This window comes from Hippopotamus amphibius, chromosome 6 (assembly GCF_030028045.1).
Source record: "Hippopotamus amphibius kiboko isolate mHipAmp2 chromosome 6, mHipAmp2.hap2, whole genome shotgun sequence".
NCBI classification, from domain to species: domain Eukaryota; kingdom Metazoa; phylum Chordata; class Mammalia; order Artiodactyla; family Hippopotamidae; genus Hippopotamus; species Hippopotamus amphibius.
This window is the reverse complement of record NC_080191.1, coordinates 50,604,990-50,632,640: the sequence shown is the minus strand read 5'-3', so window position 1 is coordinate 50,632,640 and position 27,651 is coordinate 50,604,990. Positions and strand designations below refer to the sequence as shown.

At 36.7% G+C, this 27,651-nt stretch overlaps 1 protein-coding gene across 2 annotated transcripts in view; it reads right to left on the bottom strand.

Moving 5' to 3' along the window:
* GRM1 (glutamate metabotropic receptor 1) overlaps positions 1-27,651 on the bottom strand; it is a 401,573-nt gene that overhangs the window by 109,060 nt on the left and 264,862 nt on the right. For both annotated transcript variants that reach the window (XM_057740283.1, XM_057740284.1), the window contains exon 3: positions 4,618-4,853. In XM_057740283.1, the coding sequence (XP_057596266.1) occupies positions 4,618-4,853 (236 nt within the window). The remainder of the gene's footprint in view (positions 1-4,617; positions 4,854-27,651) is intronic.

Sequence of the window (27,651 nt, the reverse complement as noted above, 5' to 3'; positions counted from 1 at the left end):
ACTGGGGCGGGGAGGGTGGGGGGGACTTGAGGGGGGGGAGTCAAGGAAGGGAGGGAATACGGGGATATGCGTATAAAAACAGATGATTGAACCTGGTGTACCCCCCCCCCAAAAAAAAAAGCTGTATATAAAATTATATTAACTACATGATTTAAAACTATATAAGGATTAAAATATAACAAAAATTTCACAGTGTATTTAGTTGAAATACATCAAATAATTAATGGTAATTAACAGTGGTTTCTATAAAAGCAAATTCTTAATGCTTTTCACCTTATGCTTTTCTATATTGTCAATTAGCATATGCTAAACATAGTAGCATGTACTGCTTTTGTAATCAGAAAAAAGTATAAAAGCCTACATAGAAAAAAATAAATAAAAGAAAATATCTATATTGGCACTGTGTAAGAGTGATTGATTAAGGGTTGTGTGCTAATTTTTTCTAGTTTCCACAACCTGAAATGTAGTTATATTAAATTTGTAATTTGGAAACCTGTAATGTTTAATGAAATGACTCATGCCATACCTTATTTGTTTTATGGTAAGACATGACATTAATAATAATACTTAACATTTATGTAATGATTTATAAGTTGCAAAGTATTTCACTTGTATTATTCCATTCAATCTCACACTTGTGTGAAGTAGAAATCGTTACCACGTTACAGCTGTAGAAACTGAGACTCAGAGGTCAAGTGAGGTTCTCCAAGTCTTGTGGCAGATGCCTGACTGAACCAGTGTTGGACCCAATGGTTGAGCTTCCAAACATTCTTTCAGCGTCCATGGAATCATTTTAGCACTTCTCATCCGGAATGTTAAAGCACTATGTCATTGGCAACATGACACAAATGCTGCACGCAACTAAGACATTTACTGGAAGAAAGTGACTTTGATTTGCTTTATACCTGCTTTTTCCACTGTCCTCACAAGGATTAATTTTTTAAAGTTAGACTTCTGATGTTTCAGTTAGGGCTTTTTCAACACATCTCCAACCCCTTGATATACTCAACTAATTAAGCGGTGATGTAGACTTTGCATGAAGTATTTTTTAATTAGCCACAGTGTTTCCCAAATTATTCGGCCTGAGCTCGAGACCCTTAATATTCAAACTAACAATCCAGTGCATGTAAACTCTTTATTTAAATAGCGACATCTGAAATTAAGCTCAATAAAGGTTTCTATGGAAACTAACTGTAATACCAAAAGTTTCCGAAACACCAAAATGACCCAATTAGAAGAGGTAAAAATAAATGACAGAAAGTGTAGCTATGAATAGTATGGAAAGGTTACCTCTACTTCTTTACATTAATTTTCATAAGTGTGTCTGCATATTCATTAGAAGACTATGCAATTAATTTGATATTCAAGAATATTAAGCAGATAAAAATGATACATGAAGTGAAATGTTATGTTGTTCTGCAATAAAATTGAAGTCAATTCCATACAGAGATTAAAACTGAAGGGTTAGTTTACATGAATGTATACACACAGAGGTAACATAAACACTACTAAAGGTAAAATTCTAGGATTTTTGAAACAGAAAAGATGAATAACTTTTATGAATTAATTTCAAGTCTTCTGTCTTCCTTAGAACTCAGAACAAAAGGAAATATTTGCTGAACTTGACTCCAGAATGAAATGCAAATAGAAACATGTTTATTAAATTTTATAATCACTTAAGAAGCTCTTAAAAATAGCTTTGAGAGCCCCCCTCCCTCTCTGCTTGTCCCGAAAAAAAAAAAAATAGCTTTGAGAGTCAAGCATAATATAAGAACAGTTCATGAATGTGCCAATTTTTATTTCCTTCTATGAATGTTAACCAAGTTTAGATTTTAACCTTGACATTTGCATGTAATGTGACAAATGAAAACCCAAAGGATTATTGCACATGGCTGCAGAGTTCTAACTTTTGTTTCGAAAGCTCGGGTCTCAAGATATTTTCCTGGAAATCCTTAAATAAAGACATCCAAGCATGTTTTAAAATTAATATTTTGAAATTTACTAATGAAAAAAATATCAAAGCGATATATATAGTTGTATCACTAACGGCATTTTAAACCTAGCTCACCTGAAATTTAGCTCCTGATCCTTCCCTAACCTGCTTTTCCTGGAGTCTTCCTCATCTGAGTCCTTGGCGACACCATCTTTTCAGTTGCTCAGACCACAGTCATTCTTCACAATTCTATCAGCAAATTGCATCAGCTGTCATTCAAAATATCCTCAGAATTCAATCACATCTCTCCATCTTGCTTGCCACAACTATGGCCCAATTCATTGCACGCTCACCTGCATTATTACAGCAAACTTCTAACTGCTCTGCTTCCTTCAGACGTTCCCCCTCTGTCAAAACTAAAACACAGTAGCAAGAGTAATTCTGTTCAGAAAATGTAAGGCTGATCCTGTCTCTGCTGTGCTAGAACTTCCCAGTGACTTCCCATTTCATGCAGAACAAAGCCAAAGTTTTCACAAGGGACAACTAAGTCCTGCAGGACCTGTTCCCCCGTGTACCTCTCTGACTTATCTTCTGCTAGTCTATGTACTCACTGGCTCCAGGAAGGCTGAGCTCCTTACTGTTCACCCACTAAGCCAGGCATGCTAGTGCCTCTATTAATTTGTTATTCTCTTTGCTTGGAATGCCCTTCCCAGGTGTTCACATGGCTCACTCTCACATCTTTAATCAAATGTCACCTTCTCAGTGAGGCTTTCTCCAGCCATTCTCTTTCAAACTGCAATCCCTCTATCCCATCTTCCTACCCTACCCCCAGTCTTTACTTTCTTCAATGCTCTTATGATCAGCTAAATGAGAATATACTTTGCTTAATTTATTTTTGTTTACTATTTATTCCCCTGCACTGAAATGTAAGGTTATTGGTAATAGTTCTTTTCCTCTTTTGTTTTCTGCTGTATTTCCAGCTCCTAGAATAAAGCCTTGCATATAGTAGGTGCTCAATGGATTTTGTTGAATGTTGAATGAATGAAATATATTTCATTAAAAAAAATAGTCTTTAACTTTTCTTTAAATAAAGTAAAACTACACTGACTACAATATAAATTAACTGATCAGTCTATTACTAAGAAATGACCCAGATTCTGGAGATTGCTGGTATACAGGGTTCTATGAGGGTTGCAAGAGCTCTCTATCTTCAAAATCTTACCATTTAAGAAAGAAAACAGCATTCGTTAGAAAACAATAAAAGGCAATCTATTACTAAATTCTAAGTCCAAAAGTAGTCAGGCATTGTGGTACTTAGGAAGTGTGTATTTCAATTCCATTGCTGCCATTAACTATCAGTAACTGAACCTGAGAAATTGTTGCCCCTTCATCCTCAATGTCTTAATTTTGCAAGTAAGGAGAATGCACTAGGTGGCTTATTGGTCCATTTGAATTCTTAACTCTGCTGGTCTTTTTGAGAGAAAAGAGAAGTCATATGTGAGAGATGCTTAGCTGTTCAGCACCTTTTTTCCTCTTTTCCTAGCTCATAACCTCCCAAGAAACCATACCAAGGAAGTTCTAAAAAAATCTTGATTGATTGAAAATATATTCACACCAAGCAATTTCCCAGTGAACTCTGCTGAATCTTATCAAGTTAGACATACCTCACTACATTTAAATATATTGGTATTTTAAATAATTTTCTAATATCAAAATGTGAATATTATTAAAACTAGAAATAGTTTTTGTAATTATTCTTACCCTATCTTATAAAAACTCATTGTCTTCGGTTGTTATTTATCTGTATCATGCATGTTATCTCTTTTCATTTGCCCAAAGAGACCACAAATTTCTCTAGGTCAAGAGTCATGGATTATACGCCTTTCTGTCTCTTTTTTGGGGGAGTGTATACAGTGCTCTGTATATGTGCTGTGTGAATGAATGGGTTCCAGACATTTCTAAATAAAATCCTCTCAGCCTAGTTATAGGAAATACATGTCCCATCAATGTGCTACAATACAAGTTTGGTCACGGACAAAGTCTTTAATGCTCTGGTAGTTCCTGGTGGCGGGGAGAAGGGACACATCCTGTGGAGTTCATCAAGCCCTGAAAGACCTTTAACCATGTGCTGCCCTTTTTTGCCATGCCTCTAGTGGGTAGTGCATGGGAAGTACCTGTCCTACTAAGAACCGTCATTCCTGTTTACAGATGGAAGTGCAGAGTTTCTTGTTACCTGTGCCCATATACACCCATGTTGGTGGTATACCCCTGGGTGACACTTTATCTTCTGCTGACTTTTATAATGAAGCAAGTCCTAAAGGTGGAAAAAGGGATCAAACCAGTGCTGCTTACTTATGTGTGTGGTTAGCATCTCCTAAGCATGCCTGCAATAAAATCTCTTCCCTCTAGCCTGAATACTAAATACCTGCATTCTCAGTTTGCTTTTCCTTTACTTATCATTTGTTATAACTTGTTCCACCAGAGACCAAAGCAGTCTCCATGTTTCCAGAATACAGAAGCATGAATCCTTGGGGCAATATACACACTCTCCTCACTCTAGCTATTTTATAAATTAAGTTGGCAATTTGGTCTTTGTATCTCCAGCCTTGGCACCTTCTACACTCATTGAACAAGCTGGAGGAGATGACCAAAATCTGAATTGTGATTTTGTGAACACGAGTTACCTGTGCAGATTCTTTTAAAGTTGGGATTTTCCAGAATGTGTCCTGGTAGGCGGCACTGGAATCGATGTTGCCAAAACTCAGGGAACCAGGGATTCCTCGTATTAGTGTCCAGCCTCAGTTTCAGGAAATAATCATCAAAGGATCTGACCTCTGGGGACTGCAGCTTTATCGTGATTCCCCCGTTGGCTTCCATCTCATAACCTTCAATGACTTCATCTCTGTCTGCCCAGCCATCACTAAAAAAATGCAGGGATTGGGGTGGGGAGAGAGAAAAACAAAAGTCTCACAAATAGAGCTCCGAGTTATGCATAAAAGAAGCAATTCAGCAAGACTTAAAATCTATTTTAAGTCAGTATTGCTATCCATCAATGACCTTTTCTCATTTTTGTGGAGAGTAGAAAAATTGTAGAATCATGTCTCGTGTGCCTGTTTTTCACAGGAGGGAAAGTGATGATGAAGGTGATGATCGAAACAGTTACAAGAACTAGCGTTTGTTGAGCAGTTACTAGTCACCAGGTTCTGTATCACATGTTTTTACCAAGTCGGATGTCCAGCAAATAGCTGAAGTCCCAGTGGATCCCAGACATGGATCCAAGCAGTCTGGTTCCCAAGCCCATTGCTCTTTACAGCTAGACCACAAAACCCATCAGCTGCTCTCCAAACCTGAAGAAAATAAAACCCAGGTACTCGGGACCTTCTCAATAAGAGCTAGGCAAGGTTTCAAGGCTGCAATCAAGACCATTATATGAGCTGCATTATATGCGGTAGAAAATTTGATGTAGCTTAGAAACATGACAACCACAGATTTTGCTCCTGGACATTGTTCAAATTTGCATCTCTTAGAAGTGACCAGACGCTTTTTTTAAAAAAAATGCTATTTCAAAATAGCAGCATTAAAAGAAAACAATCTCACTCTCTAAAATAAAAATAATCCTCCTGCTTACTAAATGAGAGTTTACTGATTTACTGACGCTTCATTCATAGGTTCAAATTTTTAAAGTTTGTTCACTTTCTAGAATATTCACATCTGCCACGAGTGATGTATCTCCAGTTTAATTCAAGTATATGTATGAGCTAGGCCCAACCTCATGTCAGTGGCTATGATCCCTTCCCAAGAGGGGTTCAAAAAAAAAAATTGCACCAGACAGAGTTAAACAGGCAAAGACTTAATTCAAGTCTATTTCAATAGGCCAAAGATACTGAACTCAATTCTGCTGAAACAAAAGTTGGAAGGGTTTTGAAGTGCTAGGATGAGCTACTGAGGAGGTGCTGGAGGACACTGAGCAGAGCAGAGCTTCCTCAATGTGATTAAACCATCTATGTTTGGTAATTGTCATTTATCTAAATTAGGCTTCCACTTTCCCATAGAAACTGGGAGACGGGTCTGCTATCACTCTTAATGATCACATTTCAAAGGCATGGCCCCCAGGTCCCAGAGAAAAAAGAATTCTCTGTTGCCAAACGAGCAAGAGGCTGGGAGAAATTTTACATTTCAAAGGGGCAGAGAAAGAATTGATACTGGCATGCTTTTTTTTATTTTTATTTTTATTTTTCATTTATTATTTTTTTGGGGGTACACCAAGTTCAATCGTCTGTTTTTATACACATATCCCCGTGTTCCCTCCCTTCCATGACTCCCCCCCCCCTCGAGCCCCCCCACCCTCCCCGCCCCAGTCCTCTAAGGCATCTTCCATCCTCGAGTTGGACTCCCTTTGTTATACAACAACTTCCCACTGACTATCTATTTTACAGTTGGTAGTATATATATGTCTGTGCTACTCTCTCGCTTTTGAAAGTATATGCTGTAAGAAAAGGGAGTACAAGGGGTGCAAAGTCAGGAAGAAATTTGTCTAAAGTCTAGTTAAGCTTTGGAGAACATTAAGAGTGTCTTGGTCAAAAAGTGGATGTATTCCTCTACCCACAGAGTGATGCCCTGCAGTTTCTGGAACACAACCATTCAGTCTCTGCCAGAGAAAGTGTTTTATCACTTGCTTCTCACAGAGCAGGGAGCTGGGCCAAACACATGTGATGGACCATAGCTCACTCCTCTCCCTGTTACCTAAGACCAATTCAGATAAATATGTCCTCCACTTAGGTGAGCTAATTGGTATAATTTCATTCCAGAATCTTCCCAGTGAACTACACAAGAGCTGCATTTTCAACAGATCAAATACAGAAGGTAAGTTGACTTAACATAATCCAGAACTAAAGGAATTTTGAGGTAAGGTGTAGTCTAACCAGCCAGACCAGAGAATATCTATATCCTTCTAAATCTACCAGAATATAAATTTTAATATTTTGCATAGATCTTTCTCTTCTCTTTCCTCGCTCCCTCCCTCTCTCCCTTCCCTCCTTCCTTTCTTCCTTCCCTCCTTCCTTTCTTTCACGTTTACCTAGCAGCCATTACATACCAGATGCTCTGCTATGCTCAGGATTCTGTTGAGAATGAGAACTATTATTCTCTTCCCCCCTAGTGCTACAGATTTGTGGGAAAACAGACATTAAACAAGAATTGCAAACACTATGGAGGTTAAGAAGTGACCAGTACTATGGGAAGGAGGGGCTTGCGTAAATATGTATATATGTGAGTGTGGGGAAGAAACGGTGATTAGGGATGGCTCTCCTAAGAAAGTATGTCTGGGCTGAGACCCAAAGGAAGAGTAGGCATTAGTTAGGTCCAGACAGAGTGAGGAATTGGTAAAGAAACATACTGATAGATTATCTAACATACAGGAAAGAGCAAGGCTCATTTAAAGAATTTAGAGTGTCTGTTCACTGGAGCAAAGAGAGAAGTTAGCAGAAGATGGGGAGATGGGCAAAATCCCACCCTAGCAACTGTTAGCCTAAGGACTACAAGAGGTCCTCAAAGTGTTGTAAAGCTATTACTTAATGAGGTCATTCAGCTCTGCCCCCTGGTGGTAGGTGACCTGAGTTTTTTTCGGGGACAAGTCATCTACTCATCATCTCTGAACAAGATGGCCAATCATACTGATTAAAAGAAAAAAAAAAGAGCCACTCACTTATCTTTCTATACCCTCAGTCTAGTTAGAAAGGTTTGAACTAGTTTAATTGTTTAGATTTATTCACATTTATATCATAACTACATCTATAGCAGTTTGAAAACAAGTTCATGTCATGCTGAAAAGGAGGGTAAAAATAAGACCAGTTAGGCTTTCAAGAAATTCTGCCTATGAGTATATATTTAAAACCAAGATGACTTATAACTTGAAGGAAATAATTATTTATTGACAGTAAGTTTAGGCTTGAAGTGTGTTTCTCCCCAAGGTTCAATATTATGTGAGACTTTATGTGTACATATAGTCTAAACAAGAAACCCACAATTTTTAAAAATGTATGAACTAAGTCTTCTCTAGTGTTTATTTGCATTTAAAAAAATCATTAAGTTTATAAAAGCAAGTATCATGTGGCAGTGCTGGAAGCAGAGAGAGTGTGACCTCCTGCCCTTTTGCACACCAACACAGAGGAGCACATCATGGGAGTAAACATTTTTCTATGAATATAGACAACTTGAAGTCATATGCTTTAGTGGGGTAGAGCTCCACATCCCCTTTGCCATTGGTCAAACCCATCCCCCCCACCACAGATGACCCCCTTCTAGAAATTAGAGTTGGTGTTAGATCCAAGAGGTTATAAAATCAAGGACAACCAAGATGTGATAGAGAAAATACTCAACTAGGATTACTTGGTGAATATCTTCTGAAGCATTAATTGCTAAAGTTTTGTATGAGATCTTAAATGGATCACAGGTGACGTGTAAGGGAATGTCAACAAATAGAAAGTCCCAGAAAAACATCCATAAAGCAGCTCCTGGCTTGTATGTATTTTAATCATTCCTTCTATGTACCGCTTGTCAAATGTATTTACAGAGAATTTTGAAAGATTTTCGCTGTTTAGTTATAGTATTGGACTTTTTTATGGGGATATTATGTTGGTGAATTCTCTGTGAAGCACACTTGAAAACAGAGCACCATCAGCTCTCCTGATACCTGGTATAGATTTTTTTCTCCCCTTGCTGATGGTGGTAGGGGGGTGGTGGTGGTAGTGGCGGGGGTGGTGGTGGTGGTATAGACTGCGCTTGACCAGAGATGACCTGCAGGCATCAGCTCACCCCAAGTGCCTGGAGTGAATCCTGCTGTGCTGGGTACTGATCAGCCTCAGGCAGTGCTGAACTCTTATAAGGCACATTCACAGCCTCTAGCAGCTTCTGCTGCTCCATCTGTTTCCCAATTTTGAGTTCATTTTCTGTCTGGGGTCTGGAAATGAAACTTCATAAAGTGAATGAACAGGGTGAACATCTAACAGGAAGCTACTCGTCTTGAGTATTCCTCACAAATATACAAGACTCCTTATTTCTTATCCCCCCTCAACATTTTTACGCAACAATTCTTTCACAAGGTTGTTCTTCTCTTCCCACAAAACCATTGTTCTAGTCCTGCAAAATTTCACAATCCAAACTTATAATAATAAGATTTCTTCTACTCAATAAATTCTGATATTAGCAGCAGGAGAATATTATTTCTAATTCCACCCATTACAACTTGGTGTGTTACTTTTGTGTTATATCAGTTAATTTAATAAGCAAGTTGACACATAAAAAAAAGAAACGCAATAGTATTCATTTTAAAAATTGTACAAAAACATTTTAGGAAATCCTATTTACATTCAATTAAAATAATTACAGTCTAGAGAGTAAAGCAATTTGATTTGTGTAATGAATTCAAGTGATTGTGTGTACCCGATAATAAAACTATAATTCTTTTAAAATGATCCAAAGGCTACCATATAACCAGGGAAAGAAGAAAAGCATAAAAACAATACTTTCAAAAACACATGTAAACAAGCACAACATTGCATATATTACAATGCTAACCATATTTACAAAGGTTGAAGAAATGTAGGGTAATGTAATTTAAGTCAAGTGATGTCAATTATGAGAAATATTTTTGAGGTAATGGCAGCTTTTTCAATAATAACTGAGACTGGCTTTATTCATTCAACACTTATTCACCAAGAGTCTTGTATGAGTTAAGCATTTTGCTTACTGCTATAGATACATTGCTCAAAGGTAGAGGTAAGGCCCTTGCCATAAAGACAATTACAGGGGTGGGGTAGTCTGGCTGCTGAATACACAATAGCCACAGAGTTGCAACCACTGAAAGAAAAGGAAGACAGGCTACAGAATCACAGAGAAGGGGCAAAAGGGTCCTGCCAAGGGAGATTTTGCCCAAGGGGAACTAATATCTAGGATGAGACTTAAAAGATGAGTTGAAGTTGCACAGGTTAAGAGGGAGATGGGAGAGGCACCAGCTAAAGAGGGGACAAAGCTTTCAAAAAACAGCAAGGCTTTCAATTTACTTAGAGTGTGCAAGGTAAGGAAAGATAGGACAAGCAGGGCTGAGATCTAGAAGAACCCTAACATCTTTGTTAAGGGTTTTGGCTTTCATGTTTATGGTGATGAGAAACTACTTAGATTTTCAGCAGGAATATGACATGATTAGATTGATTAGATTTGTTTTAGAAAAGTTGTTCTAGAAAGTAGCTAGAGTGTAAGGAACTTGTCAAAATTCTTTGGTTCTAGAATTCTCAGGCAAAAACTGTAGAAAGAAACACATAGAAATGCGTACACACATGCACACGCAAGTGCACACACATAAGCACGCGCCGGCTAATTACACCACATGATGAGGGCTAAGCGGCCGTGCACATGAGCCAGGAACTGGGGTAGTGGTCACAATTAGTTGATATTCAATTTTAAAATTAGTTACGGCCAATCCACCCGGAACATAGAACTGACACAAAATGTAGGTCTATTTATTTTATTATCTAGACAGGCATTTAGCGGTCACTCAGCCTACTGAAAAGCAAGAGAAGATGAGGGGATAGCAATCACTTTTTATTGTCCCTTACTGCTCGAATTAGAATTCAAACAGAAGCCTTGGACTTCCCTGGTTGCACAGTGGTTAAGAATCTGCCTGCCAATGCAGAGAACACAGGTTCAATCCCTGGTCCGGGAAGACTCCACATGCTGTGGAGCAACTACTGAGCCTGAGCTCTAGAGCCTGTGAGCCACAACTACTGAAGTCTGCATCCCTAGAGCCCATGCTCCACAACAAGAGAAGCCATTGAATTGAGAAGACTGCGCACCGCAGTGAAGAGTAGCTCCCTCTCACCACAACTAGAGAAAGCCCGCGCACAGCAAAGAAGACCCAATGCAGCCAAAAAATAAAATAAATAAACAAATAAATTAAAAAAAAACCCAGAAGCCTTCCTTCTAAAGCTATGATGTTTCAGTAGATAGTGGAGGTGGGGGAGAGAGTGGAAAGGAAGAAGAAGAATGAAGGGAATTACTTCTCAAGTTGCTAAAGCTTGAGAGCTAAAGGAGATCAAGATCAGATCAGGTATCCTTATTTCCCATCTGCTCCTCACCCCTAAACCCCAAACCACCTCTGGCATCCTGAGCCGGAATCATCTGCCACCTGGAGACTTGTGATTATCCTCCTCTCCTGGCAGAAATGTAGGGCAAAGGCGTCTACTGATAAACATTGCACACAGCCATGCAAATGTGGAGGCCCTTCCTAAACCTTCTACAGACCATTTCTCATGTATGAATGACAATTTCAAGCCAGTTTGAAAGAAGGGTGGGCTAAATGGGGAGTTACTTGTGGACAAGTAGGTCTTTTTTCCTTCCTTCAAATTCTACTACCAAAGTAGTGCCCCGTTTTGTCTCTCATTCAACTAATCTGAAGAGACAGTATGAAATAGGAATTGTCTACCTATAAAATGGGGATAGAAATGGCATCAGCCCCTGAAGAGTTGTGTGAGAAATAAACTAGATAATTCATGCAAAACACTTGTCATAATATGTAGGACATGATGAAGACTTGCTAGACATAACTGTTCTTTATCATCAGTCTTCCCATGATCTAACCAATGTACCCAGCTTCATCAACATGTGGGAAAGACTTCTCTATAACAGTGCTGCTTACAGTTTGGTTCAAAGACTGGTGCCAGTGCATGAACTATTTGTTACCAATTGATGAGGAAAGACTGAGAGTAAGCATTTAGAAAAACCTACAGCAGTTAGACATTGTTGTAAGGTCTAAGAACATGATCGGTGGACTCATGTCTTTGAATAGTGTTTAACCACTTTATTTTCCAATTCATATGGTGAACCGCCTGTGACTCAAACCTATGCACAGTCATATACAGTAGAACTAAGTTACATTGTGTGACCTTTTGAGGCTACTTTGCCAAATATAACCCCAAATTATATAAATATCTGAGAATATACAAGCACTTATTTTTGTCAATTTGTTTTTATAATTGCATTAAATTTTAATCAAGGCTGTTTTATAATTTATCATATAAGATTACTTTCTATATCAGAGAAATAAAATTTTCATTACTTAGTTTAACTCCAATTATATGTGGCCACAAAGCTCCACCAGACTTTTTTTTAAAATAAAGACACAATTTGCTGAATGTGGCAATCATATTTGAATGGACAGTGAAAATGATCCCATAGAAATAGGGCAAAAAGAGTTCCAATGAAATTTTCCTGAACATATGTTGGCTTATATATTAAATTTATCCCTAATTGATGGTGAAGTGCTAAAATCATAGTGTATTATTTGTGGGGCTATTTTGGCTCATGAATTCGTGAAATCCTGTACTGGTCATTTGTAGTAGCCGCCTCCCCCAACCCTTTTCCACAGGTTTGCTTTCCTCTGTTTCAGTTACGCACAGGCAACTGTGGTCTGAAAATACTAAATGAAAAATTCCAGAAATAAACAATATATAAGTTTTAAATTGCATGCAGTTCTGAGTAGCATGATGAAATCTCTCAAGGTCCAGCCTAAGGTGTGAATCAACCTTTTTCCAGGATATCCCACCTCTTAGTCACTTAGTAGCCAACTCGTCTCAGTTATCAGATTGACTGTTGAGATATTACTTGTGTTCAACCATTATTTTCTTAATAATAACCTCAAAGTGCAAGAGTAGTGATGTTGGCAATTGGGAGATACCAAAGAGAAGGCGTAAAATGCTTCCTTTAAGTGAAAAGGTGAAAGTTCTTAATAAGGAAAGAAAAAAAATTTTGTATGCTGAAGTTGCTAAGATCTAAGGTAAGAATAAATCTTTTTTCCATGCAATTGTGAAGAAGGAAAAAGAAATTTGTGCTAGCTTTGCTATTGCACCTCAAACTGTAAAAGTTACAACCACAGTGTATAAGTGCCTAGTTAAGCTGAAAAAAGTATTAATTTTATACAATAAGATATTTTGAAAGAGAAAGAACACATTCACCTAACTTTTATTACAGTATATTGTTTTAATTGTTATTTTTTATCAGTTGTTGCTATGAATCTCTTACTGTGTCTAATTTATAAATTAAACTTTATCATATGTATGTATGTATAGAAAAAAAAAACACAGTATATACAGGAGTCAGTATTATTCACAATTTCAGGCATCCACTGGGGGTCTTGGAATGTATCACCCATAGCTAAAGGGGGACTAATGTATACACAAAACATAAAGGATTAAAATTTAAAACCAAAAAAAATCATTTGAAAGAAAAAGCATTGAATTAAAAGCTGATAAAAGCATATGTTCAATATTCTACAAATAAACATTAGTGTTTCATAGGTTTTATATGAAGTGCATTTGTGATTGCTAAAAATTAAATATGTATACAGTTGACAAGACATTAGTGAATGACTGCATTAGAAATATTTGCTTAGAAAGGTTCAGTGACTCTGATAAAGAAGGTAACTCAAGCACTATTTTCTGATGCCATCACAGCGTGATGATTTCCACAACTGCCTAATGATATGGAAAACCAGCTCACTGAATGAATAAAGCTGGCAAAGCATTCTTCCACTGGAAGCTGATGAATGTTCAGATACTGCTTTCTGTGGCAGTTCTTTTAGTATATGTGCAGTTTGAAAATGATAAGGATTTGAATAAAGAAATCTCTGCTCTGATTTAAATTCTCTTTTAGCTTTATGGCTGAGAAACACAAGTAGCTCTAATTTTATAAAATTATGAAGAATTACTGTGTCAACAAATGTGGTTGACAGTACACCTTTTATATAAAGGTATGTTCTGATGCTGCAACTGCCAACATCAGGAAAATATTCTGAAGTAGTCACCTAAGTTAAGTAGCTTGTGAGAGAATGTAAATTAATGTAATGCTTCCTTCATTGAGAAAGTCTTGATTTAAAAAAAAAAAGTCAGCTGAAGTAAACACTTGGTGATATAGCACAAATTTTGAGATATGTAGGACCCAATGTTGGCTCGTCAGAACTGATTGCTGGCATTTTTTCCAAATGCTGTGTTCGGTAAATTCACGTAGGTAGGTTGAAATTATTCATGATGGTGATACATACTTCAAGTAAACCAGTAAATGCTACACATTAGGGATTCTTTTTTATTGTTTTTTGCCCCCTCACAGTCAGTTACAATAACACGGAAACTAACCACAGACAGCTATTTTTGTTATAAAGAAAGAAGTTGTGTCAAGAGTGTCTGAGCTACAAAATAAACTCTTTGTGAAGAGTTCGAAAAGTGTTTCTTCAGAATAAGAAATAAGGTTGCTTCCAATATTTAAACATATTAATAGGAGAGCCTCACTTGCTCTATTGACTGGTATCTTGGATATATTTAATAATCTTTATATTTCTATGAAAAGATATAATTCGATTATTCTTCCAAAGGGGAGCTAAGATCAAAGAGTGAAATTAAAAGTTAGAAACTTTGAAGAATGAGTTTTTTTTTTGTAGATTGCTATATCACAGTTTTAATTTTTAAAATAATTGTCAATGAGTAGGAAATGATCTTGATAATATCATTTGCAAAGTGTTATCAGCAAACACTATGAATGTGATTGCTTTAGTCTCCTTGGACTACCTAACAAAATACCATAGACTGCAGGCTTAAATAACAGAAACTTGTTTTCTCACAGTTCTGGAGAACAGAAGTCCACGATCAAGGTTCCAACTGATTCAGTTTTGCTGAGGGCTCTCTTCCTGGCTTGCAGCTACATTCTCACATGGCCTTTCCTTGGTGCATACAGAGACACAGTGAGAGAGAACAAGCTCTCTGGTGTTTCTTCTAACAAGGATACCAATCCTACTGAATCAGGGCTCCACCTTTATGACATTATTTAACCTTAATTAAATCCCTAAAGGCTCTATCTCCAAATACAGTCACATCAGGGGTTAGGGCTTTAACAGTTGAATTTGGGGGCACTCAATTCAGTCCATAGCAGATTGAATAACACTAAAGTTATCAACATTTAAAAATCCTCACATAAGAAATTAATGAATCCAGAATTCACATATTTCATCAAAAGATAATTTAAGTTGAACTAAAAGGTTATGGAATAAATTATTGGAACTGACTACTGGTAAACGATTGAAGATGACTTTTGAAACTACAGTATCACTTGCTTTACTTGGTTCAGAAATTTAAAATAAATAATCCAAACTTGATGAAATTGCTATAAAATCTCTTCTTCCATTTCCATCAGTAAAGTTCTGTGAGGCTGGTTATTCTACTAGGAATTTTATGAAAACAAAATAAAGCACTTTATACATGCATAATCCTATGCCAGTATCTATGTTTATCCAACCAAGATTAGGTAACTTAATAAACTCACTTATCATATTAAAAATTTTAACTATTGATATGCATGGTTTTTGTTCAAAGTGTGCATATAAGCATTTAACACAGGGAGCCTCTACTTCACTTATAACATTTTGTTTATTTATAATTACAAAGCATCTAAAAATTACAAGTATGATAGTAATTTTCTCTAGTAATCATCTAGGCACACACTTTCAATGAATAATGGATATTTTTTTTGTAACTCTTTTCTCCTTTGTTTTATTTTTATTACATTTACTGAAATGAGATTTTATGGCTGTTGAATCTAATAATACAAATTTGGGCTTGTATTCACATGTCTTTATGCTGTATTTAATTTCTTAGTAATTTATCTTCTTTGTTTTTTATCAAAGTACAACTCTGCACGAGGTTGGGACTTAAAAAAAAAAAGAAGAGAGTTTGAGAGGTACTGTTCTGGAAGATCTCTCTATCCTTTATGCCTTAGAAATTAAGGTAAAGACTACGCTATCCCAATAGTTCAAAAAAAGGACAAGCAGAAACTCCATCTTAATGCTTGTGGTAAATGACCATTAGCAGAGACTTTTCATTTTGTTGGGAAGCCTGCAAAATTTGACAGATTGAAACTGCCATTCTTTGCTCTCTGTTTTAAATCCCTGGCAGTTTTATTGCTGCTGAACCTTTATTATTCAGGTCCCTATGCCATTCAAGTGAGAGGCTGCAGTTTCCCAGATAGTTGTTAAGAACCAACTGAAGGGAAACAAGACACATTAGAAAAAGAATGCAAAAGGAGGCAGACTGATGCCGATTAGAGCATAAACTAGATGCTGGCGCTCCTCTGCTTAAAATCCACCACTGCCTTTTCATCTCATCCAAAGCCTTTCATAGAGAACCTTAAAAAACCCTGCACACTCTGATCCCTATTACTTGTCTCATCTCTACTATTCTACCTTTTGGTCTGCTCTAGCCACACTGGCCACCTTGCTGTTCTTCAGTGAGCCAGGGATACCCTGGCCTTAGGATCTTTGCACTGGCTATTTTCTCTGCCTTGGAATTCTGGAATTCTTGTCACTTGGATATTTGCATAGCTTTCTCTTCCACTTCCTTCATGTCTGCTGAAATATCACATTCTCACAGAGGGTTTTCCCTATTTAAAGTTGTGTCATTCCTCTCTATTCCTCTTTTCTACTCCTTTTTTCTCCTTAAAATATCAATATCTGTCATACCATATAAATATGTTTACTATATCCTTCCAGTAAAATGGAAGTTTCACATAGGCAGAGAGGTTTTTATCTTTTTTGTTCACTTATATACGCCCAGAATTTAAACTAGTTCTTGGCTCATAGTAGGTGCTCATTATATATTTGTTAAATGAATTAATGGATAAAAGTCTCTGTGAACTGTGAACTAATTTATATTCAAGAATTCATAGAAAATACTATGATCAGTGGTATGCTAGAGGTGGCTCATACCAGCTGGCAAGAACTCACTGTCAACATCTTTTCCCAGATCTGGATAAAGTGACTTCATATCAGTAGGCTGAAACTGGCCATCATGAAAGTATTTACTTCAGTGTATATCAGATTCCATAAGAAAGTACCACAAACTAAGTGGCTTAAAACAACAGAAAATTTATTATCTCAAAGTTCTGGAGGCTAGAAGTCTGAAATCATGGTGCCCTGTGACCAGGCTTCCTCTGAGACTCCAGGCAGAATCCTTTCTTGCTTCTTCTGAGTTTTTGGTGGTGGCCATCAACCCATGGCACTCCTCAGCTGGCAGCTTCCGCACTCCAGCACCTGCCTGTGTTGTCACATGGTGCTCCACTATGTGTGTCTGTGCCTCTGTGTCTCTTCTCCACTTGTAAGGGCACTAGTCATATTGGATTAAAGCTACACTACTTTAGTATAACTTCATCTTGACTATACACTTGCAACAATTCTATTTCCAAATAAATCCACATTCTGAGGTACTGGGGATTAGTATTCAACATATCATTTCAGAAGATCCAATTCAACAGATAACAAAGAACAAACACTACAAATCAAGACTTTATTGTTCTGCTTTGGTTTTGTTTTGTTTTGTTTTGTTTTGTTTTTAAGAGAGGCAATTGTTAAACATCTACCAGCATACCACTAGCTATAACAGGCTGAGAACTTTTCTCTGAAATTCAGGATTAGTTGTGAACTTCTGACCTGTTAGATGAGCTAAAGATTATTTAAATGATTATTGTTTAGTTCTAAGATATCCATAATAGAAATTAAAAGCTATTATTTTTTGAAATAAACAGTTTTTTTTTCTGAAAGCTATTGTTACATGGTTTATACATTTGGATTACTTTCCTTTTTCTTTCTCAAGAATAGATAATTACATGCTAACGTGCATCAAAAAATCTAAAACACCTCCAAAACAGGCCAAAATATTTTTAATAAATACTATTAATTTAAAAAACAGACATAGTTTATACCTACAGTTATTTGAATTTAGGAACAATGTATTTGCATCTTTTGTACTATAATCAGACCTGTGTACTTATGAATGCTTTAGGTCGCTCAGCTTTGAGTTCTTAATGATAAAGTGATAAGTTATATCTGGAACTTAGTAATCATTCTAATAAAAAAAGAAAACAAATGCAAAGATAATTTATATTTATATGGTACTTTTAATTTTACATTTCATGTAATTCATTAGAGCATATTTTTGTTTGGAAAACTACTTGAGATCTTTCAATATTAGCTGATTCAAATCTGTTGCATTCTTTCATTTAATAAATATTTGCTGATATCTGACTTAGTGCCATGCACTCTCAGATCCTAAGAACACATTAATGAACAAAACCAGAAATGTCCCTACTCTTTAAATTTAAATTCATAGGTGGGACTCCTACTTTCAGCCACGATAGAGTAACAGTACCAAATTTACTCTTCCATTTGAAAAAACAAAAACACTGGACAAAATATATAAAACAAAGGCTCTCAAGACATTTTATGTTGGACAGTGAAAGAAAGTGATCTGTGAAAAGTGAACACCAAATGAGATGAGCCCTACAACTGTTTGGTGTTACTGCCTGGAGCTTTCCAAATTACAGCACGGAAGCGAGATGGGGAGTGGGAAGGAATGGACTCAGGTACAGTTCAGTGGAGTCACTGAGTTGAGTGGACACAGCTGGGAGTCAGGGGCAAGCTAGGTGGCCAGAGTTCACAGGGCAAAGTACTGTGGAGGGGAGAGCTGCTGGGAGGGAACAGTCTGCAGCACTTCTCCCAAAAGTATTCTGTTGAATATTAGACAGCCTGTGCATGTGATGAGATTACCTAAGGCCAAGGAAACAAACAACCAAAAGAATTTGAGGGAATAGTGCCTGGAGGTCACATAGAGTTGGGGATAGTAACTATTTTCAATAGCTAGAATGGAAAATATCAGGGTTCACAAGGATTTGGCTAAAGTACTAAGAAAGGTCTTGCCGCAGTAGTTGGAGGAAATTAGCTCTAGACTAAATGCTATTCTGGTCTTGTCTAACAAAAAGCTTAGAAGCAAGGTGCTAAAAAAAAAACCCCGAAATCATTTCTAAATAACTTCACCTCCTCCAAGAACTAGCGCAAGAATATTTTTAGAAATACGAAATATCCAGTAATCAACAAGGTGCAATTTACAATGCCTGGCATCCAATAAATATTACTACACGTATAAATTCATGTGTGGAGTGAGGGAGAAAAGAGATATTAAAATGACAAATAAAAACAAAAAAATTGTCACATGGTGATGCAGTTTAGGTAGAGGGTTTTTAAAGAGTCATATAATATGAGTGACGAGGCGACCACTTTTCTCTGGGTGGCCAAGGAAAGCATTGAGTGGCCAGGGAAACATCTCTGAAGAGATAACCCTTAAGCTGAGACCTGAGCTGCGTGAAGATCAGAGGAAAGAGGACTTTAGGTAGCTGGCACCAAGGCCCCGAAGTAGAAGCAAGCAGCTGTGGCTGAACGTTACCCACTTGTCACAGAAATGCAAGCTCAAAATCTTTCCATTTATCAAAACAGAAGGCATAGGAATAGATACTTTTTTGTTTTTCAGCTGTCTACTATATATTTGCTATTCTTTAAGATATCTTAAAATTGTAAGTGTTTTCAGCTTTTTTAAAGTCCTTGTTAGGAAATAAAGCTGATACGAAGGTGGTTTCATTTTGATTACCTAGGCTGATGAGTGACCCCTGAGAGCAAAACTGGACAAATCAGTGAGGCCATTGCAATTTAGAGCATGTCACAGCTTTTATTTGTGCCTCATCTAGTACACCCTATTTTTATGTAATTAGGAGCCTAGAAATACATCACTGTGTAAACCACAGAGCTATCCCAAGTGCCTTCAGGAAAATCTTAGAATCATCTTCTGAGGAAACTCAATATGGCTCCAAAATTATCTTGTGTTATAACAAGTGATTGGCCATAGGATCCAGAGGACTAGGTCAGAGCAGATTCATTTAGAGCTTAAATTCTGCAAAGTTTGAATGGACTTTGGAGTTAAAAGTGAGTTTATACAACAGGTTCTGCCTCATCACTAAAATTTTCATTACCATTTATTTTTAGTGGCCTCTGTTTCTAAAGCAGTCCTGAGGTTGAGGGGAGGAGTCTGCTTAAAAACTGTGGACTGAGCAAGAGCTATGCACATTTCCGTGGATGAGAGAAAAAAGAACTGTTCCTTGATGGAAAACAGTGGCTACTCTAACTGCATTTGATGTAATATCACATAGGAAAAGGGCACATAAGTGTACATGGAGGTAGAGAAGTAGGTATCATGAATAATAATGAGTGAGAGGTTTATAAAGTCTGAAGTAGAAATGAATGAATTATGAAAATCCTGAGTTATTCACAGCAATCATTTGTGGATGGCAGTTTCTATTTTTTTTTTTTTTACAGTTGTTTGGGGGTTGAAAGGGATCTTTATTTATTTTTAAGAACTTTTATTGAGATACAGTTAACATACAATAAACTGTATATATTTAGAGTGTACAATTTGGTATCCCAATCTCCCAGTTCATTCCCCTACAACCCTCCCCGCTCACCCCACTTGGTGTCCATAAGTTTGTTTTCTACATCTGTGTCTCTATTTCTGCCTTGCAAACCGGTTGATTTGTACCATTTTTCCGTATTGCACATATATGTGTTAATATATGATATTTGTTTTTCTCTTTCTGACTCACTCCACTCTGTATGATAGTCTCTAGGTCCATCCATGTCTCTACAAATGTTCCAATTTTGTTCCTTTTTACATCTGAGTAATATTCCATTGTATATATGTACCACATCCTTTTCATCCATTCATCTGTTGATGAACATTTAAGTTGCTTCCATGTCTTGGCTATTGTAAATAGTGCTGCAATGAACATTGGAGTGCATGTATCTTTTTGAATTATAGTGTTCTCTGGGTATATGCCCAGCAGTGGGATTGCTGGGTCATATGGTAACTCTACTTTTAGTTTTGCAAGGAACCTCCATACTGTTCTCCATAGTGGCTGTATCAATTTACATTCCCACCAGTAGTGCAAGAGGATTCCCTTTTCTCCACACCCTCTCCAGCATTTACTGTTGGTAGATTTTCTGATGATGCCCATTCTAACCGGTGTGAGATGATACCTCATTGTAGTTTTGATTTGCATTTCTCTAATAATTAGTGATGATGAGCAGCTTTTCATGTGCCTCTTGGTGGATGGGCAGTTTCTTGAGTTTCAGGGTCATTGGACAATTAGAATGGAACTCCCAGATGAGAGGCCTCAGGGAGCAAAAATAATTCTTCAGTGCTACAGATAATATAACTTTGTGTCTTCAGTAAATATTTGTGGAAGAACGGAAGGAAGAAAAGAACAGAGGAGGAAGGAAGAAAGAAGGATTAAGAAATGAGCATATGAAATCTATAGCACTGGAAAAATTAGTAGTGCATATATAGAGGTCTAGTTTTCCAATGCTGCTTTCTTACATTCTGAGCTAACAACCATCCTGTCAGGATCTCTTGCAGTTCTTTTTTTAAACTGATTTATTTTTCTTATTAGAACAAAAGCTCAAAGCACACCAATTTGTGGCTTTTCAAAAACAAGTCCAACAGTTTAGTAACTTCATTAACAATTCTTTTAACAGACCAATGAAAAGTATCCTAATCTCTAATTTCTAGAACCTACCATTTGAAGGAAAATATGTTCTTACCAAATTTGGATCAATAGCTATATGACCTGTTAATTCACCCCAGTTTTTTCAAACTATGCCAAATTTTTTTTACCATTAAAAGTAGTTTTTTTTAATCGCTAAAACTTCTCACAATGTGGTCAACTAAGTTGATACAGATATTCCTCTTATGCAATTATCTAGAAATGCAGAATAAAACACAATCAAAAAGCAAAAACTAATTTTCAAGTGCTAAAAATAGTGTGAGGAATCAAAGCTAAACAAATAAGCATGAGGTAATGAGCAGCCCATAAGGATTTGGCCTCCGTAAATGAGGCCCTAGGGAACTGAAAATGGTTTCTAACATCCATTTGGTGATGTGAAAGATTGTTTCATGAACTGTGGAAGTCAGAGGTTTAAAGCTGACACCCTAGCATAAAGCTGGGAGCTGAGCTTTGATGGGCTGCAAAGTCCTATAGAGGGACTGAAAGTTTTGCCCACCAGTCTGAGGAGGCTTCAAGTTAGTCCAGAGACTAGGATTGAAAGCATACAGGGAAAAGTCACAGTGCACATGTGTGATGTCTAAATTTACATAGTCTATATAGTACAAAAGCCATAAGCACAGAAATTATCATCAAAACTAGCCCAAGATAACTTAAAATCCCTAGAATCCAAGTGGAATGCCATTGGAAGTCAATATTTAAAGATCCTTTTAAAATCTAGGGAACTCTGAATCCGCATCAAAAAAATAAACCTACTGAGTTCAGCTCATAATCTCTCTCACACACACACACACACACACACACACACACACACACACACAGGCCAAGTACTAAGTTAGCATTAAATCTACAAATGGATTAAAATTTCCTTTTAAAATGCAATTATTCTAAAACTACATTTCAAAACCTAGCTCTATGTTATTAGAAATTTCAAAAACGTATAAGATGGTTGAAAGGGAAGGGGTCAAAGATCCTACTCTTAGAAAAATGGTAGAGACAAAATAAAATACTCCTAAAAAAATTAACTCCTAAGCAATCCAGTAGAAGACAGAAAAGTAGGATCAAAGGAGAATACTGCAAAGGTAGAACAAACAGCAAGCATAAAATAAGGTGACGGCACTAATTCCAAACATATCAGTAATTACAACTAAATTCACGTCATGTTAATTCTGGCCTCATGGAGTGAGTTAGGAAGTCTTTCCTCCTCTGCCATTTTCAGAAGAGTTTGAGAAGGATTTGGTTTTAATTCTTTTTTAAAGGATTGGTAGAATTCACAAATCAAGCCATGCACTCCTGGACTTATCTTTGTTGGGAAGTTTTGATTACTGATTTAATTCTGTTACTTATTATAGATTTGTTCAGATTTTATATTTCTTTTTGAGTCAATTTTGGTAGTTTGTGTGTTTCTAGGATTTTTTCTGTTTTGTCTCTATTATCTAATTTGTTGGAGATGGCTTAATTTATGAAAACTAATCAATGTAATGCACCATAATAACATATATAAAGGAAAATTAATATATTTGTCTAATTAGATGTAGACAAAAATTATTGCATAAAGCCTAATATTTGTTCAAGACTTAACACATACACATAAACATAAAATTAAATGAGAAAAATTACTTTAATTGATAAAAGCTATTAGAAAAATATACATAAAACCTCATACTTGAATATATGTATAAAGTATGCAAATAAATTTAGTCCTAGTTATACACTCAGCTGACATGTACATATATGTGCACCAACAGAAATGAACAAGAATGTTCACAACATCAGTGTCTCTAAGACCCAAGAACTATAATCAACCTAAATGTTCATCAAAAGTAGAGGAGATAAATAGTTGTACAAGTGAATACTACAGAGCAATGGGAATAAGCAAACTATTCTACATGCAATAACATGGATGAATCTAATAAATATACATTGAACAAAGGAACACAAAAGAGTAGCTTCTATATGATTAAAATTATATACAGTTCCAAACAATCAAAAATTATCTATAGTCTTAAAAGTCAGAATCATAGTTATATTTAGAACTGTGGTAGCAACTAGGAGAGTATATAGGGGGACTTCATAGGTGCTAGGGATATTCAATTTCCTTAGCTTGGCAATAATTAAATGACTGTTTCCTCTTTGTAAACATTTATTGAGCAAATTTCATGTGCTCTTTTGTATTATGTCATACTTGAAAAAATAATTATATTTTTAAAATAAAACACAAAATCAACTGCGAGAATAATAATGAAAACTTTCCTAAATATCAGAAGAACTGAACATGCACACCCACATACACACATCTATACTAAAAAAATCAAAGCAAAGAAAACACCCAGTGGGAGGCTTTAAAAAGTAAAAAATTGACTAAACAATAATATGGCAGAAATCAGACTAAATGTATTTGTCATTTTAATTAAGGGAATATTGGCTTAATTCACTGATTATAATAAATATAATATAGTAAATTGGATTCCAAAGAAAGAATTAAAATTATGCTAAATCAGACTCACCTAAAATAAAATTTTTCAAAAAATTGAAAATAAAAAGATGTGCAAGAGCATACCAGGTAAATGTAAACAATGAAATGATGTAACATAATTTTAATATTAGAGGAGTAATTTAAGACAAAATTCCTGTCTTAAATTCAGCTGATTAGCAACTTTAATTCCATCTAAAACATTAATTACCCTTTGTCATGTAACATAATATATTCACAGGTTCAGGAGATGTAGATGTAGATATATTTAGATGTAGACATATTCTGTCTATCACTGTCTGCCATCTGGTACATAAAAATTCACATCAATCCCACGTGTAAAATGCATTTACTCTATTCCAACATCTCCAGAAGTCTCAACTCATTAACAGCATCAATTTAAGTCCAAAATCTCATCCAAATCTCATCAGCTCAAAATTCCCAAGCCTGATCATTTAAATTATCTAAATAAGGTATGAATAAGACCTGAGCCATCCTGGGGCAAAATTCCTCTGAATCTGTGAACCTGTGAAATTAGAAAACAAGTTATCTGCTCCCAAAGTACAATAGTGTGTCAGTCATGGGATACCAATCATAAGCATTCCCATTCAAAAAAAAAAAAAGAGAGAGTGAGAAAATGGAAGTAAAAGCAAATTGAAAATCTAGCTGGGTAAACAACATAGGTTTCAAGACCTGGGAATAATTCTCTGTGGTTTAAGGTTCTGTCTTGAAGCAATTTGCCCTTAGAGATAGTCTTAATTTTGTATGAAGTATAGCACGTTTGCAGATGAAAAGTTGATCTGCCTACTTCCTACTAGTACAATTTTGTGAATCTGACGGTTTTCTTTCATTTCTTACTCTCTTTGTCTCTTCTAGTCAAACCTGTCAGTGTTTCATGTTGGTAAAACATACTCAGAAACCTTGTGGATTTCTTGTGTATGTCAAGGACATTTGTTCCATTAGACATGAAGCTCTTCCACATATCTCTTCTAGATAATCCCATCTCTATATTGCCTCCTTCAGATATGGCTGAGGGGAATCCATGAGCAGAATGTCTAATTTCTTCAAAAAGCCCTCAGTGTGACTGAATAGTCTGATTGTTCGACCCTTCTAATGCACTAGCAAAAGGTCATTGAGCCATACCCTTGGCTTTCTCTCCAGAGCACACTTTCTACAAAGCAAACCTCCTAATTTTAGCATATTTACAATCTAGATAAACTGAGAATTTCTCAAATGATTTATTTTTCCCTAACAGTTCTTCCCTTAATTTATCTCCTTCCTTCCACATTTTACTATAAGCAGTCAAAAGAGACCAGGATGTGACCTTCATATTTTGCTTGGGGTCCCCTCAGCTAAATATCCAGATTCATAATTTATAAATTTTAATTCCATATATCTGCAAGACACAATTCGGCTAAGTTCCCTGCCACTATATGTAAGAATCCACTATTCTCCACTTTTTTAAATAACATATTCTTCATTTCCACTTGAGCCTTCACCAGCCCTGCCTTTTTAATATTGTTATTTCTACTAGTTATTCCTGATGGGTTAGGTATTCCCTAAGACAGACAACAGATGCTTTCTCTACCAGGCTCCCTTCACATTCTTCTGAGTCCTCACTCGCAGAATCATTAACACCCGTGTTACTGCTAAGAGTCTGTCGAAGATAGTCTGGTATTTTTCTATCATGCCCTTTAAAAATCTTCCAGTCTCTGCCCATTGCCCAATTCCAAGCTCATTCTGCATTTTTATATATTTGCTACATCAGCACCCACTTCCAAGTACTAAACTCCATATCAGTTTCCAATTGCTGCTGTAACAAATTACCACAAACTTGGTGGCTTAAGGCAACATAAATTTATGATTTTTCAGCTTTGGAGAATTCCGAAATGGGTCTCACTGGGCTAAAACCAAGATGTCAACAGAGCTGTATTTCTTCTGAAGGCAGCTGGAAAGAATCTATACCTCTCCTTTCCAGACTCTATAGGCTGTTTGCATTCCTTGGCTTGTGGCACTCTTCCATTTTCAAAGCCGGAAATTACTTCTCTCTGACCTCTCATTCTATCATCAGATCCCCTTCTCTAACTCCCTTGCCTCACTCTTTCCCTTATAAGGACTCTTAACCCACCCAGGTTATCCAGGATAATCTCTCTATCTCAAGATCCTCAATTTAATATCTGCAAAGTTCTTTTTTTTTTTTTTTTTTTTTTTTTTAGAAAGTTCCCTGACCAGGGATCGAACCTGGGCCCCCTGCATTGGGAGTGCAGGGTCTTTTTTTTTTTTTTTTTTTTTTTTTTTTATTATTATTTTATTTTATTTTTTTGGGGGGTACACCAGGTTCAATCAACTGTTTTTATACACATATCCCCATATTCCCTCCCTTCCTTGACGCCCCCCCCTCGATTCCCCCCCACCCTCCCTGCCCCAGTCCTCTAAGGCATCTTCCATCCTCGAGTTGCACTCCCTTTGTTATACAACAACTTCCCACTGACTATTTTACAGTTGGTAGTATATATATGTCTGTACTACTCTCCCGCTTCTTCTCAGTTTCCCCTTCACCCCCTGCCCCCTCCCATACCTCGAGTTCTCCAGTCCATTCCCTGTATCTGCTTCCCTGTTCTTGTCACTGAGTTCATCAGTACCATTTTTAGATTCCGTATATGTGAGTTAGCATACAATATTTGTCTTTCTCTTTCTGACTTACTTCACTCTGTATGACAGATTGTAGTTCTATCCACCTCATTACATATAGCTCCATCTCATCCCTTTTTATAGCTGAGTAATATTCCATTGTATATATATGCCACATCTTCTCTATCCATTCATTTGTTGATGGGCATTTAGGTTGCTTCCATGTCCTGGCTATTGTAAAGAGTGCTGCAATAAACATTATGGTACAAGTTTCTTTTGGGATTATGGTTTTCTTTGGGTATATGCCCAGTAGTGGGATTACTGGATCATATGGTAGTTCTATTTGTAGTTTTTTAAGGAACCTCCAAATTGTTTTCCATAGTGGCTGTACCAACTTACAGTCCCACCAACAGTGCAGGAGAGTTCCCTTTTCTCCACACCCTCTCCAACATTTGTTGTTTCCAGACTTTGTGATGATGGCCATTCTGATTGGTGTGAGGTGATACCTCATTGTGGCTTTGACTTGCATTTCTCTGATGATGAGTGATGTTGAGCATCTTTTCATGTGTTTGTTGGCCATCTGTATGTCTTCTTTGGAGAAATGTCTATTTAGGTCTTCTGCCCATTTGTGGATTGGGTGCAAAGTTCTTTTTGACATGTAAAGTCATATACTCACAGGTTCCAGGGAGAGGACAGGGGCTTATTTAGTTATTTATTTATGTTAATTATTCTGCCTACCACAGAAAGTAAGAGGAGGTTACTGCTGAGGTGGGTCTTGGAACAAGAGTTCAAGACATCTAGTTAGACAATTTGGGGTGGGGGTGGCAGGATACAAGTCAGAAGGAGAGAATAGTACAGATAAATAAGCTATGTAAAGGGAAAACATGTCTGGACGGTAAGATCCTAGGAGAGGTTGTAAAGCTGAAAGGCCAAATTATATTGTAAACATAGGCTGGGACATTATCAAAAGGGTAGCACATTAGGCTAGGAAGCTCACATTTTATGCCAGGTGCAATGGGAGACTGAGTGTTTTGAAGAACAAGAGCAACATAAAATTTGTTTTAGAGATCATGCACAATAAAATCTGCTTTATGTGGTAGTACAGAAGATAGAGAAGTCAGAATATCAAAGCTAATGCAAA